The sequence below is a fragment of the Mauremys reevesii genome, linkage group 1 (genome assembly GCF_016161935.1).
Source record: "Mauremys reevesii isolate NIE-2019 linkage group 1, ASM1616193v1, whole genome shotgun sequence".
Taxonomy (NCBI): domain Eukaryota; kingdom Metazoa; phylum Chordata; order Testudines; family Geoemydidae; genus Mauremys; species Mauremys reevesii.
This window is the reverse complement of record NC_052623.1, coordinates 129,690,357-129,709,698: the sequence shown is the minus strand read 5'-3', so window position 1 is coordinate 129,709,698 and position 19,342 is coordinate 129,690,357. Positions and strand designations below refer to the sequence as shown.

Sequence of the window (19,342 nt, the reverse complement as noted above, 5' to 3'; positions counted from 1 at the left end):
GAGCACGCGGGGGTGAGAAGCCAACTCGCAGCCTGGGCGCCACAAGGGAAGCCCCCCCTGAACCTGCCCAGTCCTGTCTGGTTTACCAGGTGGCGGGGGCGGTGAGAGACTGAGCGGCGGCCTCAGGTGTCCCCGGAGGTGGGGCTCGCCAGCTAGGAGTAAGAGCTGCAGTTTGAAACGTGTGGGCGGGGCGGGCATCTGGATTATGAAGGCACCAGCCAGCTACTGCCCCCACCCCCTGGTGGGGGAAGCGCAGCGAGGGCGCCTTGTCCCGCCAGGTGGGGCGAGGCGGGGGCTGGCTCTGCGCAGGCCGACGGGGACGAGCAGAGACCCCGCTCCACGCTCTGGTGCCGCGGGCGCCTCCCTCCCTCGCCGGGACTGTCTGTGCCGCAGCCGCAGGAAGCCCAACCTCGCCCCGCCTCCTCCCGCCCCGCGTGCGGCTCCGCGCTCGCCTCGCCCGCCCGGGCTGCCCATTGTCTGCGCGGCGGCTCCGGGAGGCGGGAGCGGCGGCCCGGGGAGCGAGGCAGGGCGCGCAGCGGGGGCGGCTGCCGCTGCTGCTGGTGGTGCGGGGCAGGAAGGCGGCGGCTGGGGCGCGATGCTGGGCAGCCCGGCAGCCGCTGAGAGACTGAACCAGGAACTGGCCCGGCGGGGCAGCCGCCCCTGCTGCTGCTGCTGCTGGTGAAGGGGGAGCGGCCGCGCCGGCTCCGGAGACGCGAACTTCGCGCCCACGACCCCATGGAGACGCTCAGCGCCGTGAAGGCCAAAGTGGGGGCGAAAAGCGCCGGCGGCTGCGAGGCGGCGGGGACGGGCGAGCCCCAGCCCGCCCCTTCCTCCAGCCCCGCGGGCTCCGGCTCCCCGGCGCCGCCCGAGCCCCACGCCTGCAAGCTGGACGATTTGGAGACCCTGGCGACTGTGGGTGAGTGGGGGGGACTTGGGACGCAGCCACTGCGCCCTCGGGGCGAACAAAGGAGCCGCGTCCCCCTGCCCCGTTCTCTGCCCAGGTACCCGTCAGCTAGCCGGGGCTGGGGGCGCTGGGCTCCGGGCACCAGCTCTTGGCTCCGCAGCCGGCAGTGGCACCGCTTTGCCCCTTCCCAAAGCTGAAGCTCTACCCTTCTTCTTTGCTGTACCCTCCCCTCCGCCTAGTCCCCAGGGGGCATCTTCCATGCCCGGCGCCAGCCTTGCCTTGGTCCTCTCCCGTGGCTTTCTGAAGACTTCAGTGCCTGCTGGGTATTTCCTGAGCGTTTGGAGGTGCCGTGTCTGAGCTAGCAGAGTTAAGCTCTGTAAATGTCAGTGTAATGGCTGGCAGGTGCCACTCACTGAAAAACCTACTGACGCTGTGGGGAATTGCGATATTTTATGTGCCTATAAGTTTTATTTTGCTCGGCATCTATGTTAAGCATAAAGTTAAGCCTTTTCTCTTCTTGATAGACAAGACCACAAACTGTTAATCTCAGAACAATATATTGCTTTGAACTTCAGCCACCTTTGAAAGCTGTTTTCATTAGACCCAGTTTTTGAATGAAAGCTGTAGTTCGCATGAATTGGTGCATTACTGTGGACCTTCTTTTTTCAGTTTCTCCTAGCCTAAACATTGCAGCATTCCTACTCCAGGGCACGCTCTCCAGCCGAGCTCTGTAGGCATCACTGTAGTGTGGATACTAACTATGTTCAGATTGTCTGAAAAGGGTTTGGAGCATGGTTTAAAAACAGAAGTGAGGTGAGCTGGATGTTGCTGGCTGCATAGTCATGTGTGAGTCACAACTGAACTAGTTAATAACATGATTTTGGGCCTGTGTGTGGGGATGGGGCAATCAGTGTTCAATAGCATTGAACTGTACATTCTTTTTGTAATACTGTTTTATATGGTTTAGCTTTAGCCCATTCACCACAATCATGTTAAAATACAAATTTAGAGTTTTAAATGCAGTTTGTGGGCTGCTGAGGAGGGCAGGTTGACTGACACCCAGTTAAATATATTTCACAATCTAAATCCACACTGCCTTCTTGGTAACTAGTGCAAAAAAGCTTTGTGTTGAATGGAATTGTGGAAGAAGGTAAAGTAGCATCTTTTGATTTCTAGCACACCTTATCCAGATCTCCATTTTTATGAGAACCACCATTCCAGTGTGTGTTAAATAGTAGCATTTATTTCAACATTTGACACACTGTATACAACTACAGTAACTTGAATGGTATTTGCATCTAGTCTAAAATCAGTAGATGCAATGTACTTCAACAGTGTGTGCATGTGTGAATCTGTATGTTCTTGTACTAGGTTCAAATGGTTGTGTATGCAGCCATACCGAACCTTTATTTATACTTGCCAACACAATGCCAAAAAGGTTGATTTCTTGGATGGACTTGCTCTCTAGCAAATGCTGCAAACCCCCTAAGCTGGATAGAGAGAAATTTTATTGTCACAGCTCACTTAATATTTAAAACGATTCTTAATATTGTAGTTTAAACATGGTTCTTTAAAAATGGTTGTTGAATGGCTTAAGACTTTTATAGTTGATATGAACCATGTTAGCCAATCTTAAAATGTATTGCTTTCTTTAATATTATTTAAAAGTTGAAGTGTGAACAAGTCTTAATATAGATATTTGCATAAAACACCCTGATGCACTCCCTTGGAAGTGATTAATCTCATTTGTGACATCACAACTAGTTGCTGTGGAAACAGTTGTTATCACAGAGGATTATGCCCCCAAGTAGTAGGGCACAAACTGCATGAAAAGACTAACTCTTAAGACACACAGATATAATTGTCATGCAAATGTCCCTAGAAATAACAAGGAAAGCAAAAAATGGCACAAGAATTATTTCTAAACATCTTTTCAGAGCTTAACGCTTAAGAAAATGGAAAGTCGGGATTCTGTAAAGAATGCTGATGGAACGGAGGTGTGAAGAGAGCGGGTTGCCTTAAAACATTTCTACTTTCTATCTGATAGCAGAAGGCACAGTGCTCAGGAAGGGTGGGGAGAAGAATGTAGGAGCAGCAACCTACTGTTTAGCAGTGCACTGACAATGCACTTCTGTCTTTTTTCCTGTTGCCCTCCTTTTGCTGTTGCTTGGGTATTCGTAGCCAGTTGGCCAACTCTTATCTGTGGCCAGATCTATGTTATAAACTTACGTCAGTGTAACTATGTTGCTCAAAGTGTGAAAAATCCACACTCCTGAGCGACAGTTATATTGACTTAACCCCCGGTGTAGACTGTTCTATGTTGACGGGAGGAGATGGATTAACAACACTGATGGAAGAAACTCTCCTGTTGGTAAAGTAGCATCTTCACTGAAGTGCTACAGCAGAAACTACAAAACTTGAGAGGGAGGAGAGAAGAGTGTACAAATCTGTTGGTGTAAAACCCCTAGGGCCTTGTCTAAACATGGAAGTTGAGGTGGTTTAACTTAAATTGGTTTTAAAACTGATTTTGTTAAACCAGTGCAGAAGATCATGGGTGTTGAGTTTAAACGTGTTCCTTACATTGCTAAAGCAGTATAATCCACATTTGTATTGTTTTGAGTATCCAAACAGTCTTTTAAACTGCTTTTAACTAGATAGATTTTAAGTCACACCTCTTCCCTCCAAGCATCATCAGCATGAAATTAACAATACTATGGTTAGTTTCACCACTGCAATTTAGAACCTCAGTAAAATTGTCAAGAATGGTCAATTTTAGTCTGCTGCTGATATTGAAAGCTAGGCCTGGTATCAGAGGTGAACATGGGAGTCATTTGTGTGGGAGGAGAGCCAGGAAGTTGCAGGCCAGGAATTTCTGATTTTTTGCATGGTTTGTATATGGGAAAGGAAGAAAGGGGAAGAGACAACAGCATCTGGGGTCCTTTGGACTGTCTTACTACAGTAATGGGGTCCATTTCAGTAGCTTTTTGAGCACCTCACAATCTTGAATGCATTTATCCCTTGTGAGGTGAAGTAGTTATACCCATTTATAGATGGGAAATTAACAGAGTGACTTGCCTAGAGTCGCATAGAAAGTATGTGACAGAGCAAGGACCTGAACCCCAGTTTTCCAAGTCCTAGGCTCATGCCCTAATTGCTGGACCATCCTTCCTCATCCTTTTCTAACACCAATGAATCATTGTTTGATACAAAAGATGGAGCCCTGAAGGAGAATCTGGAGAAAATAATCTGAAGTAATTGAAGCATCTTCTCCTTTTCCCAACAGCTGGAGTTGCTTGGGGATTTTTTCCTTGAACCTCTGCAGTGGGGCTGTCTATCTTTTTCTGTATTGTCATTTCTATAGTACACCTCTACCCTGATATAATGAAGCCAAAAAATCTTACCATGTTATAGGTGAAACTGTGTTATATCGAACTTGCTTTGATCTGCCAGAGCGTGCAGCCCCCCCCCGCAATTGCTGCTTTACCGTTTTATATCTGAATTATGTTATATCGGGTCGCGTTATATCGGGGTAGAGGTGTATATGTCAGTTTTTTCTAAGCCTTAACAAAGGGATGAAAAACTCAGATAAAGAGGTAGAATAAGGCAGCAGAACGAAGGGAAAGGAGAGAGTGCTTCATTCCTGGAGTGGTGGGGGAAAAGGAAATACTTGCTTTCCAAATACTTTTTGTTCTCCTTCTTACTTCCTTCTCCCTCCTCTCACCTCCTTCTCTCACACATTCACACCTGTCCTTGAACAATCTGCTATGACCCAGCTGCACTTTGAGTGAAAATGACCAGGTGTGTGTCAGTTTCTGTGTGGCTCCTGCAATACTTTACTGTGGGATTGTTCCACAGGTAATTGAAGAAGCACTACTGGTAGATTATGAAGAGAGGGAAATCAAACCCTACAGGGCCAGAAGAAGGGCCTCTTCCATGAGGGTCCTTGTTCTTAATGGGTTGGTAAGTGAATAATAAAAGGGAGAAATGAAAAACTCTTCTTTCCTCAAAAGGAAAAGCGGACCCAAAAGGAAAGATTCTTTTTCCAAACTGGGAGTATGCGATGACTAAAGCATGCACAGACTGGGGATTGAGGATACAGACAGAGTAGGAAAAATGTTTGTGGTAAAGAGAGATTTGTAAAATCTGAGTAATTGGTGAAGAAAAGAAATGTCTGGGTTCAGTACAGTGTTACCCCCTAATATTAAATTTCCTTGGACTACTAATTGTATTAAAGTAGTTAATTGGTATGAGGCAAGCTCAGACTCCCTCCCCCCCTCATGCTCTGGACTTGACTGTATTTGAAAATGTGTGTGGGTAGGGAAGTTACCTTGATATAAAACAAAATAAAATGAATCCCCATAGCAGTTGCTCTTCAAATTTTATGCTAGAGAGGATCATTGCAAGGTTAATCCAGTCTCCATGTCCTGAAATGGAAGAAAACGTAGGTGGAATATTGGGGAAGACTTCCTCACAGTGAGATCTAGGGAATAGTCACCCAAGGAAAAGCACTGAAGAATAAACTAGGGAATAGGGCTGTCAAGTGGTTTTAAAAAAAATTAATCGTGATTAATCATACTGTTAAACAATACCAATTATTGTAAGTATTTTTGGGTATTTTCTACATTTTCAAATGTATTGATTTCAGTCGCAACAACATGTGATGGGTCATCGTCCGTGACTGCTATAACATGAAATATATGGCAGAATATGGGTAAAACCGAGCAGGGGACATACAATTGTCCCCCAAAGAATTCAGTCACAAATTTAATTAAACACATTTATTATCTTTTTTAGCAAGCATCATCAGCATGGAAGTATGTGCTCTGGAATAGTGACCAAAGCATGAAGGGGCATATGAATCTTTAGCACATCTGGCATGTAAATATCTTGTGATGCCGGCTAAAACAGTGCCATTCAAATGCCTGTTCTCACTTTCTGGTGACGTTGTAAATTAGAAGAGGGCAGTATTATCTCTTGCGAATGTAAACAAACTTGTTCAGACAAACAAGAAGTAGGACTGAGTGGACTTGTAGGCTCTGAAGTTTTACATTGTTTAGTTTTTAGTGCCACTATGTAACAAAAAAAATTACATTTGTAAGTTGCACTTTCATGACAGATTGCACTACAGTACTTGTATGAGGTGAATTGAAAAATACTATTATTTTTACAGTGCAAATATTTATAATAAAAATAGTATACGCTTTGATTTCAGTTACAACACAGAATACAATATATATTAAAATGTAGAAAAAATTCAAAAATATTTAATACGTTTCAATTGGTATTCTATTATTTAACAGTGTGATTAAAACTGCAATTAATCAACAGCCCTACTAGGGAATAATCCTGCATTGCCAGGGAAATGGATATAGTTTAATGTCTTTTTAATCTGATTTCTGCAGTTAGGCCTGTGCTATGGTTGTCAACAAAGCTACCTAAAAGTGTCAATTGTAGTGTGAATGCTTGAATAATCTCAGATCCAGCTCATACCAGTGTTGCAGACAGATGAAGCATACAAAAGGTAGGATAATTCCTTCCCTTTACAAATAAAACATAAACAAGCATGACAGGGAGGTCTATCATTACAGGATTTCTCCACCACAAAGCGGTAAGTCACAACTAGAAATTGGGAAGATGGAAAGTTTATACTTAACCTGAGCAGATAAAGAGATGGTGTTCAGTTGGAACAGAGAACTTTGTAAACAAGGCCGGCTCCAGGCGCCAGCTGAGCAAGCTTGTGCTTGGGGCGGCAGATTCTAATGGGCGGCATTTTTTTTCCCTTTGCTGCTTCGGCTGCCCCGTAGGGAGCAGCAGCACGGAGGAGGGGAGCGCCCTGCTGGTAATGGTACCAGGTCTGTAGCAAGCCCGGCAGGTTTTTTTTTTCCTTTGCTGCTCTGGCCGGCCCGCAGGTTTGTGGTCCCCCCCCCCCTCCTCCCTTCGCTGCTCCGGCCGGCCCGCAGGTTTGTTTCCCCTTCGCTGCTCTGGCCGGCCCGCAGGTTTTGATTTGTTTTTTTTTTTTTTGCTTGGGGCGGCAAAAAAGCCAGAGCCGGCCCTGTTTGTAAATACAGTAATTGAGCACCAAGGAAGTTGTTGACTCAAACCTATTGATTTCTAGCAAGTCTGGGGAGACAGAGAGCCCCATCCAACCTACCCTTCTACTGCCCCAGAGCCTCTTAATTAGTCTTCCTCTCAGAGCAACAAGTGGATTCTCGTTCAAGGCTGGTTGTGAAATACAGCATGTCTGGAGTGGAAGGGGGATGGACACTGCAATTTATGTATGTGTTTTGTTAGCTGTTGGGAGTGGTAAGCTAGGAAAAGCAACCAAGAATTGTCTTTCATTAAATGAAAGACAGGAAATTTGTGTTCCTACTGTAAGGGGTTGTCTACACTAGAAAGTAGCACAGCATTCACTGTTCAGGTATAACTAAAGCTATTCAACCCCTTATTGTGGATGCAGTTAAACTGGTGTAAATGTGTTTATACCAGGGGAATAGTTCTTCTAGTATAACTGTGTTCACATTAGAGCTTTTATTGGTGTAACTGTTTTTGGTTTAAAAAAAAAATCCTATCCCTAATCAAAATAGATATATGGGTAAAAAAAACAAAAAGCCCCCTATGAATTGTAGATTTGACCTAAGGTGGTATTACACTTTTTCAAAAACAAGGAAAATTCTGTAAATAAAATTCTGCTTAGTAAGGTGTATTTCCCATATGCTTTTCAAATGGGAGGGATGTGAGAGAGTTCCTTTTTTAGTTACAAGATTGAAATAAATTTCAGTGTTCCTGAGGGGAAAAGTAGTATCTTTCAAGTGAATTGAAAGATTGATGCCTTTACGTTAATGCTCAAATTTCATTTTAACTAGTTAGTGCTAATATCTGTGCTCCCATTCTGTAGGAGTTGCTTAGGTTGATTTGGAAAAAAAAAGTCATTGTCTCAACTGATCCTTCTTGCATACTAAGAGCACATCAGAAATCATTGTGCCAGTTCCAGCACAGTCCCTTTTGTTGCTTTGAGAACTTTGAAATCTCCCTTAAAGTGCTGAGGGAACTGACCCAGAGCATTAGGGGGTGCATTTGAGGTGTATTCCTTGTGTGGCTAAATCTGGAGGTTCATATTATGAACAAAATTTTTTGATAGCTAAGTGCAATGGGATAGTTACTATTTTCTCATAATCTTTTAAAGAGGAGTGATGGCAATAGAGAAAGAGTGGCCTCATACTTAAGGAATGGAAATGAGAATGAGTTTTCTTGGGGCCTGTCTACACTACTGCTTAAGTTGATGTAATTTGCATTGCTCAGGGATGTGAAAAAATACCCCCCCCCCCGATGACGCAAGTTACATAGACTTAAAGCAGTATCTACACCATACTATGTCAGCAGGAGACGCTCTCCCACTGACATAGCTTCTGCTTCTCGTTGAGGTGGAGTAATTACGTTGACGGAAGAGCGCTCTCCCATTATCATAGCATGTCTTCACCATTTATGTTGAAGTGTGGTAGTGAAGACAAGCCCTGTGTTACCTTTGGTAAGTCACTTAGGCCCAGATTTTTAAAAGGTATTTAGGCACCTAAATCCCATTCATTTCAGTGAAAGTTACGCACCTAGGAACTTACTAAATCCTCTGTTATGGCCTGACTTTTTAAAGCACTGAACACTTGAAGCTCCCATTGACTTCATATGGAGCTTTGGGTGTATAGTACGTCTGCAAATCAGACCCATAATCTTTCTTTATTATAATAAATGAGAGTAAGAATACTGATGTAATCTCTCTAGGGAGTTCAGACTAAACTAGTTTTTAAAATGTATAGAGGTCAGATGGAAGGCATTACGTTTTATAAATGCAAAGTGTGTGCATGGAGCACACAAGGGAGACAGGTTGGGTGGATCTTAAAGACTGAAATATAGGAGGGAGCAAAGGCGACATGAGTCACTGGGGAGCAGAAAGGACATAAATAGAAGACTAGAAGATGAAACAGTGATATGGAAGAGCAAGGAAGTGGATGTGATTATGAAAGTTGGTAGGAGAAGAAAGGTGATACTGTCTTTCAGAGAAAGAAGACAATAATGGGAATAAGCGTGGGAATGTTATGGAGATGGATGGAAGGAGAGATGTGGAAAAAAGGAATAAATAGGAAAATATGCACACAACTCCTAGGACAGTGAATTTTATTAAACCTTTTTCTCCTTTATCGCATTTACTGTACCTGGAAACTTCCTGCATGTTTCTTTTTTTTTTTTAAAGTAGGTAAAGTGATGAGTTTTTGTGTACAGACGCTCCCCGACTTACGCAAGCATTCCATTCTGGAATGCCTTGCATAAGTTGAATTTTGCATAAATCAAGGATGTATACCCGACAATTAGCACCACCCCCCCTCCAAAAAAAGAAAAGCTTACAGAACTTTTTGCGTAAGTCGGATTTGCGTAACCTGGGGAGCATCTCTGCTTATTTTATGTCAAGGTTGTTGTTACTCTTCTTTCTGTAGATAAATAATGGTGGGGAGGGAGGAAAAAGGAGATTGTCTAGGCAAACCTCTGACTGATAAAGGAAGTCCAATTCCTTAGAGCTTATAAGGAAATATGCCAATTTATATATTTAAATAGGATCCATGCATAGCTGTCACTATTCTGAGCAGCTACTCTTCTATCAGTAGAGACTGTTGCTGATCCAGATCTCTTCCCCCGCCCACGGGTGATGAGGGGTGGGGAGGAGACAAAATAATTGTGAAGACTTTTTCCAAAATCTTGAGGTCAGTCTGTGATTGGTATAATTACAACTGGGTAAAATGAGTGGTGAAAATATTCATATTCCCACTCTAAAAATGCTATGGTCAATTCTGAAGGAGAGGAGATTGTGGGGTTTTTGTTTTTCTGTGAAAGGTGGAGGCAGCTGTGTGTGTGTATGAAATGAGTGTATTTTTTGCTACTTTTATATAATTCAAGAGATCAAAAATTCATGTACTGCATCTGACATTCTATAAATAGATCATCATTTCAGGAAGATTCTTTGAACATGAAGAAAACACCTCACTTTTTCACTCTAGAGAGCTCTCTGAAAGAGCAACAATAATTTCACAATTGTAAAACAATTTGGGATTGGTATAGCTATAACTAAAATTGTGGCCCTCAGATTATGTAAAATCTGGATTTTGTGGTTAGAGTTTTCGGGCAAGGAGAGGGCATATGGTTACTTCTCCCTAAATGCTTGGAAAGGCTGCTTCACTGCAATGCTGAAAGAAACTTGGCAGCAGGGGAAATGGGGTTAGAGACAAATGTGGCAATATATTAGCAGTACCTGCTGAGAGTCTCTCCTGTTCTATTGTCCCATTGCACAACAGAGCCAGTAATGCAGGCTACTGCAAAATTTAAAAAAGAAAAAAAAAATCCAATTGTATGTCCTGCATGGAAGAGTTTACATGACTGACAGTTTAGCCCTTATACTTAGGATTGGTGGAACCTGATTTTTATTTTTCATAACTCCAACAAATATTTATTTTTAAGCTTTTTTTATTTAAATTTTTACAGTTCCATGAAATTATGGAAGAGGGCCAGATAATTATTTAATGACTGTAGACAATGAGATTTAATCAGTTTTATTAGATAACCTATAACATGTCTCTTGTAAACACAGAAAACATAAATGATCTAAAACTCTACCAACAGCCACATAATATATTAAAATGTCTCTCTTCTAAGCCATAATGCTAAAAGGGCAAAAATTACCATCAATTTATTTACTACCAGGCATTAAGAAAATACTAAAAAAAAAAAATCTTTTGAGCTGATAAAGATTCTTTTTATACAAAAAAGATAAAATCAGCGATTCTCTCAGAAATTGGAAAATTGAATAATCCGAAAGATGAGGTAAATCTTCCTGTGCTCCAGATTCACATGGGCAAAAATGAAGATCTGAAGGAACTTTTCCATATCTAACTTTTGAGGACTGCAGTTACCATGGTTTGGAATCTTAATTGAGTATATGCCTTTGATAATTCATTCAAATACAGTTCAAAAACATGGGCTGTCTTCAAAGTAGAAAACCAAAAGGCAAACTTGGAATCATGTATCATAGCCACATCTTCTTGCTGGGTAATATCTGTGGTTCTGTTTGAGTAATTGATTGAGTTAATTAAACAATACTGACAATAAGTCAATAATAGAAAAACCCAAAAGCAATTCAAGATCTTCTACTTACAAGGGGAAAAAAACCCACCTCGGTATGTAAAAATGAGGCAAGTACAGAATTTGGGAGAATTGTCTCCTCAAAATTATTTTGAACTATCTCTGTGGCTGACATTTGGTCTCTAAACTAAATTTTTACCCCCTAAAGCATCTGTGAAATTATTGTAGCATTAAAAACTTAGTGCTGCACCAGCTATGTTCCCACCATATGAGTGGGTAAAACAGGGCACTCCCTGAGCAGAGCTAAGGGCCTTTTGTTTTAAATCTTTATGATAAAGAGATCAGTGGCCCACATGGTGAAACTTCATCCCTAAATGCATAAAAGCAGAGCCTTCTTCTACAAGGTGGCCTCCTGTCTTCCCCTCAATTTGCAGAGGGTTCTTCCCAAAATCGTAATTGACAACCAGGTCTTGAGAATTATAGTATGAAGAAAAATCACAGCCTTCAGAGCCTTCTTGGAATTTGCAATAAAACAACCATATTACTGGCATATAACAGAATAGGTCTACCCTTAATTTGTGGCAGAGAGGCATTACCGTCTTTTAAAACATACACCATGTCATAAAATTAATTAAAAAGAGGCACTAGAAGTTATCCCTGACATACTCCCTTAGAAGTAGGGAAAACAGTGCAGTCTGGGTTGATTTTTAGTTTTTGCCCTAGAGGTGTTGCTCTGGTGTAAAACCTCCAAAATATACAGAAGTCTTAGATCGAAACCCAAGTCTTCTTAATTTTACGCACAGTTTTTCTGTTAAAGTCAAATGCCATCTTAATATCTATGAAAGCCACATACAATCTAGTACCCTTAACTGCAGTATATTTATAAATCTCATAATAGCTCAGTGATTGGAGCATTGGCCTGCTAAACCCAGGGTTGTGAGTTCAGTCCTTGAGGGGGCCACTTAGGGATCTGGGGCAAAAAAATTGGTCCTGCTAGTGAAGGCAGGGGGCTGGACTCAATGACCTTTCGAGGTTCCTTCCAGTTCTAGGAGATTGGTATATCTCCTATTATTATTATATAGGATAAAATAAACAATTGTCAGGTGTGGCTCTACTAGCCCTAAAGCCACTTTGCTCTTTGTGTAGTAAATTAGCCTTTCAAGTCCACATTTCAAATTTAGATATTAAAAATCTAGAATACATTTTCCCTGCCACATTTAACAGATTAATAGGTCTATATCAATCAGGATTTTTTTGGTCCCCTTTAAAAAAAAAAAAAAGTGATATTGCACTTCCAGCATGACTAATGACAGTAAATAATTTAGCCACGACTGGAGACACCAGTCAAGATTCTTCTGAAAAACATCAGTGGGGAGAAAAATCTTCCCCTGGAACTTTTTTCTATCATTGAGCTAAAATAAATGACTAGAGTTCACTGTCTGTTTCTGAAGGCCAGAGTGGTAAATTAAAGAGCGAATTCCTCATTGCACCAACTATGGTTGAATTAGATTAAAAAGCCATTTCGGGGTAGTCAATAAAGACCTGGCCAAAATGTGTTATCCAGACTTCATTAATATGAGGTTCCTCAACTGGAACATCTCTACTAAAGCCACACTCAGATCGAAAACGTTAAAGCTTTATAAACCATTAAAGCACAAATTGTCAACATCCTATACAGAAATATATAAAAGTAAATATCCTTACATCAACTCATCATACTTGGTTTTACTAGTCATGTGCTAGTTCAATTGAAAAGTCAAAGTTACTAGATTTTTGCCTATAAGGTTTCTATGACTAGTAGGTTTAAGTGAGGCTCCTTCCCCACCCCCACCCCGACACTCTCCCCCCACCAAAACACATGTATGCATATGTGCACACTCATCCACCTCAGGCCTTTTATTACAGTTACTGGAATGCCTAGTTATTTGGTAGAGTCAGCAGATGATTCTAGATTTCAGAAGATCTCTCTAAATTTGAACATATTTCCTTACGGTACAAAACGCTGATCTGTCCAATTTGGTTTTCACAGAGGCATATGCAATGTTTGTCTGAAAAGTTCAAAGCAATGATTTTTCCACAGACATTGAAGTTGCTGGCATTCTGAGTGCAGGTGATGCACTGGACATGACATGCAATGGCTGGGTTTCCCTTATCTAATGTTCAAGTCATCACATGGCACTTTGCACACCATATGCGAGTCAAAATCATGCTTGAACTCGTCTGCCTAGCAAGGGAAATACACAGAATATTTTTGTAGTTGCTAAAATTGTGTGACATCTGGGCCTTGACAAATGGATCAAACTGAAATCCCGATCCATAGAGTCAGAGTACCTTGTGGGATATGGTTGCCTTCAGTTGGCTTAGAAATTCTGGTGCAGATGAAAGGGATCACTTTTGGAGCATATTGACTTGCCTTCTATTTCTTAAAGGCATTATCTACATCAGCCGCAACTTGTAAATAGTGGTTAAGCTGCAGATCATTGTGATGCATTGAGGTGCATTTGTTTCCATTTGCAAAGGAACCCCATGGATTTCCCCTCAAAATACAAAAAGAGAAGATAACTTGCAATACAGTTCTCACAGGTTTCCATCGTCCTCAACAATCCAGTATAGTTTCATTGCCTTCTTTGAGCTGACTATATCCTCGTCTTTAATGAGAATGTCACTCTGTCCCAGTGTGCATGAATGAATTGTGTTTCCTTGAGCCAGAAAAACCAGCGCAATTGTACAATGGGGGGTGGGTGGGGACACATCCAATGGGCTCATGTTATTGGTTGACAGACTTTAAAAAATGCTCACCTTTGCCTGTTGGTATGTTTAAATATTGCTGGAAAATGTATTTCAAATTCATTGATGTCGCAGAACTCATCAGTTCTGATTGCCTTATCAAAGCCTACATGGAGAAGATGAGCAATACATGGAATGTGCAGCAGATGTGGATACATTTCTTTCAAGTCTTTCACTAAGCATTGCATTTGCATTGTGGAGCATTGTTGATTGACAGTTTTCCTATGTGTGGCTGTACTCTCCAAAATGTCTTGAATCCAAATTGAAATGACTCCTGCACTGCGCTGAGGAGCAACAGAGGATTTAAATGGTATGTATTGATTTATATTTGTCACTGAAGAACACTGCAAGAATGTTAATTGCTGGGTGTCCAGCAAGCTGTGGAGTTGCATCAGTTACTAAAGAGAATTTCCCACCACTCAAAAGATCCCTAGTTGCAGCATGGTGAGTGAAAACTTCAGGGAGGTATTTTTTTCCCGTTGATGATGATCTGGAAGCATAGTTAATAAAAAGCTCAAACCATGCATTGAATTCACTCAAATTGCCTCAAAGCTCAACATGAGTACCAGATTGCATGAAAATCTGTAGCTTCTTGGTTCTTTTGTCTCATTCTTCCCTAACAAGTTTCTTAAAGCGTGGTTTATATTTTCATGACATTTTTTAATATCATGAACCTTACTATTCACATGTTCAGCAGTATAATTTGCCTGTTATGAGAGATCTGTTTTATAAATTTTGCAGTACAAAATGTCCTTCTGTCCCCTTCCAGGCTTTGTCACTGTTTTGAATTTGAGGTCAGTGTATTTGCTGCAATATTCCTTTAGGGATTTTCTTCTGCAACTTGTAATAGAAATAAAACAACAAAGTTAGCCTCTGTTATTGTACATGTGTAGCTGAGCTGCAGACCGCAAATATAATAGCATTTATATTGTTCCTCAACTTTGACCCCTGTAACTGTACATTAACTGTACTGTAACGAACATTAACACCAGAGCCAGCAGTTTTAGCAGAGTGTAGATACATGCTTTATGCAGCCTCCATTAACGCATATAAAACATGTTGTAAGGTGGGAATCTAAGACTCAGCAATATTTTTCTTACTTTGCCTATCTGTAAAAGTTTTATCGATGGAAATGTGTTATGTCAGTCTGTGTGCATATGGAAAAATCAACGTTTACAAATTAAAAATCAAATCCTTCCAAACCTACTTGCAGTCAGTGAATTCTGACCCTTTTTGACAGCTTTCATGTTGTACTAGCAGCTGCTGTGACTTTACTATGCTATCCTATTAAGGAGCTCTCCATTCTTCTGCCTTCTTTTTCTTTACCCATATCTCCATGCAGAGTAGTTGATGGCTGCTCTGTGGATTGGTTTGGAAACAAGTGCTAGTGAAACAAGACAGCTGTCACCTGCTCCAATGGAGTCTGTTTGTCTTCTATGGAACACTTGACCTCAGCTAATTTGTGACGAATGTCCTTTTAAATATGAAACTCACTGTTAATTCATAAGGCATTACTGTCATGAAACAGGATTGGCTGATAGGTATATCTACCATAATAGATAAGTAGAGGGTTAAGGTCAAGGCTGACTGATGAATTCCTTTTGGGGTTGTTAGTGGTATTGTGCATTGTCATTGAATTCTTCCTGCCTCTTACCCACCCTTACAGCACACTGATTTACAATTGCTTAATTGTTCTGTGTAGGTAATATTTAATGCTGTATAAAGTACTCAAATTTATAATCTTGGAGTTTCTTTTGTTAAATGAAACTGAGCTTTATTTTATTTATTAGGAAAACTTGGTCACTGGAAGAGTTTACTTTTTTCTCACTAAATATATATTTATAGGACTTTTAAGCCAATGGCTCTAGCTTTCAGCCAGTTTTATTGTAAGACCTGCTGTGCTCTTGCCTTGCTATCTGACTATGCAGTATCATAACAGATCACAGCTTTCTGTACTGGAACACAGAGCTTTATGGAAAAAATTATATGTAACTTCTTGGGTTCTGCAAGTTAAAAGAAGGTCAAGTAAAAAAACATTAAATAATGACAAGACTTCTTATCTATCAGATCATTTATAGGATTTCATAATTAGTTATCTAGACCAATTGTTTGCAGAAACAAGGAATTACTGGTTCATCATTGGTACTACTGGTACACTGTGTGCTGCAGAAATAAGTAGGCCATTGCTTGGTAATGTTGGAACTCACTTTCCTTGCAAGGGACATATCTAATCTGTATTTAGATTTTACACCAGTGGTCGGCAACCTCTGGCACGCGGCTCACCAGGGTAAGCACTCTGGCAGGCCAGGCCAGTTTGTTTACCTGCCATGTCCACAGGTTGGGCCAACTGCAGCTCCCACTGGCCACGGTTCGCTGCTCTAGGCCAATGGGGGCGGTCGGAAGCCGCAGCCAGCACATCCCTCGGCCCGCGCCGCTTCCCGCAGCCCCCATTGGCCTGGAGCAGCGAACCGCTGCCAGTGGGAGCTGCAACCGGCTGAACCTGCGGACACAGCAGGTAGGTAAACTGGCCTGGCCTGCCAGACTGAGCCACATGCCAGAGGTTGCCGACCCCTGTTCTACATTGTAACTGACAAAGAATGAGAGAAATGGAACAACTTATTTCCTCCAACTCGAGTAGCCTAGTTTCATCTGATATTGGAACTGGTTGGAGGAATCAATTTGTTTATAGTTGTAAGTAAATATATTTAGTGTAACCTGTAACTTAGTCTATATTTTTATCTTGCACAACTGATACATATTAAAATTGTATGTAAGGAAATAATTTAGTTGAATTTAAAATAAATAGAAAATGTCACTGAATTCAAAATCCAAAAACTTTCAGTGGAATCTATAAAGGAAAAATAATTTTGTTTATACACACTCTTAAAATGAAACAAATACCTTCTGACTAATGATTGCAGAGCATTGAGGTGGTTTCTTACTACAAAAACATAACATTCCAGTGCTGTGGGAGTCTGGATACCATTATCAAACCTTAGAAATGTAGGGTTGGATGGGACCTTGAGAGGTCATCAAGTCCATCCCCTTAAGCTGAGGCAGGACCAAGTAAACCTAGAGCATCTCTCACAAGTATTTGTCCAACCAGTTCTTAAAAATATCCAATGCTGGGGATTCCACAGCCTCCCTTGGAAGCCTATTCTGGAGCTTAATTATCATTTGCTTTTCCCCTCTTCCTAATATCTCTAACCTGATTCTCCCTTACTATTGGATCAAAAAACTAAAAAAAATCAAATGGAAGTGTGTACCCCTTTGGAAATCTTAGACATAGTCTGCAGACCCCAGGTTGAAAACCCCTGTTATAGATTAAGCCAATTAATTCTTGTTCTACCTTCAGTGGGCATAGAGAACAATTAATTACTGTCCTCTTTTTATCACAGCTCTTCACATACCTGAAGATTGAGGTTCCACTCAGTCTTGTCTCAAGACTAAAAACTTTCCTAGTAATAAGGGTTTAGAAAATCTGACCTTTTTTGTGTTTGTGTGTTTTTGTTTTTGTTTTTTTTTGCTCTAGACACTTTCCACTTTGTCATGTTTTCCTAAAGTATGGTGCCCAGAATTGGACACAGTACTCTAGCTGTGGCCTCATCAGCGCCGAGTGGAGCGGGACAGTTACCTCCTGTTTTACATACAACACTCCTGTTAATACATCCCAGAATAATAGCTTTTTTCACAACAACCTCATTGATTCATACTCAAATTGTGATCTACTGTAACCCTCAATCCTTTACAACAGTACTATCATTGAGCCATTTTGTAGTTATGCTTTTGATTTTTTCCTTCATAAGTGTAGTACTTTGCAGTTGTCTTCATCGAATTTTATCTTGATTTCAGACCAATCCTCCAATTTATCAAGATTGTTTTGAATTCTAATACTGTCCTCCAAAGTGCTTGCAGCCCCACAGTGCAGCTTAGTGTGAACTGTAGATTGCATAAGCATAGTTGCTCTTCTACTATACAAGTCATTAATGGAAATAACCAATAGAACCAGACCCAAGATTAACTCTTGTGTGGTAAGATAAGGCCTCCCATTTTGACAGCCTTGGGAATACTCTTTAAACCTGCCTTACAGGAATTTCATCTAGACTGTGTCAAAAGCCTTACTAAAATCTCTATCCACTACACCAGTAACCCTGTCAAAGAAGGAAACTATGTTTATTTGACATGACTTGTTCTTGACAAATTCATGCTGGCTATTGTTTTATAATCCTGTTATCCTCTAGGTGTTTACAAATTGATTGTTTAATAATTTGTTCCAGTACAGTATCTTTCCACACATCTAAGTTAGACTGTTCTGTAATTTCCTGAGTCCTCTGTTTCCCCCTTTTTAAAGATGGGTACTAGGGCAAAGGTTTGCCCTTGTCCAGCCCTCTGGGACCTCACCCCTGCTCCAAGAGGTCTCAAAAATAACCTAATCAATCTTAGAACTGTTAAGAAACTTAAGTCCCCCCTAAGATGAATTTCCTCCAGCCCTGCCTAATTGAATACATCTAATTTACCTAAATATCCTTTAATCTGTTCTTCCCTTGTTTGACTTGTGCATCTTCCTCCTTGTTGTTAATATTGTGTTTAATATTTAGTAAAGACTGAATCAAAATCGATGTTAAACACCTCAGCTTTTTTGATGTCATCAGTTATTTCTACTTCCCCACAAAGTAGAGGGACCTACACTTTTCCTCGCTCCATATGTATTTAGAGAACCTCTTCTAGTTCTCCACATGTTAGTAAATCAGTTTTTGTGGTAGGGCAGAAGTTCGGTTCATTAGAGCATGGATAATTCAGCTCCAGTCTTGATAAACTGATGATTGGATGTTGTTTAGTGCCTATGTGGTGGGTACTGGTCCCATGGTTTCTCCCAGATGTGGTGGTCTGTGGGTTGTGGAGTAGTTATAGTTTTTGTTGTTGTGTTGGATGGCTGTCGTCTGTTTTTTTGATAGTTTTAGAAAGATGAGCCTGGGAGCTTAAATTCATAGCTTTGCTAGAAACTAAAAATCATGGTCTTAATAAAGACACTGGATTTATGGCTTATTATAACAATCTGTAACCCACTAACCCTCCTTTGTCTGATTTAGCAGGCCACATCACCTTGAATGGTCCCTTAGCACATGTGCTAACTACTTGTGCTGAACGGTGTGTTTGATCTTGTATTTAGCTGTGAAAACTCGCAGCTGTGAAACTAGGAGTACCTTTCCCAGACCTGAGGAAAAGCTTGGTGTAGCTCGAAATCTTGTTTTTCACCATCAGAAGTTGGTCCAGTAAACTATTACCTCACTCACCTTCTCTTTGTACTCCTTAGCAGTTAATTCTGTTGCTACTTTTTTAGGATTCCTTTTTGATTTCCAGGTCATTAAAGAGCTCCTGATGGAATTGTATTGGCCTCTTACTATTCTTGTTTCCTTCACTTTGGGATAGTGCAGTTATGCCTTTAATATTTTCTCTTTGAGAAGCTGCCAGCTCTCCTGAACTTATTTATCCCTTACGTTTTCTTCCATGGGACCTTACCTACCAGATTTG

General features: G+C 41.1%; 1 protein-coding gene across 1 annotated transcript in view; it reads left to right on the top strand.

Moving 5' to 3' along the window:
- Window positions 1-293: 293 nt before the first annotated feature.
- PRKX (protein kinase X-linked) overlaps window positions 294-19,342 on the top strand; it is a 111,602-nt gene continuing 92,553 nt past the window's right edge. Inside the window, exon 1 of the mRNA XM_039513257.1 lies at window positions 294-916. Within this exon, the coding sequence (XP_039369191.1) occupies window positions 736-916 (181 nt within the window). The 5' untranslated portion in view covers window positions 294-735. The remainder of the gene's footprint in view (window positions 917-19,342) is intronic.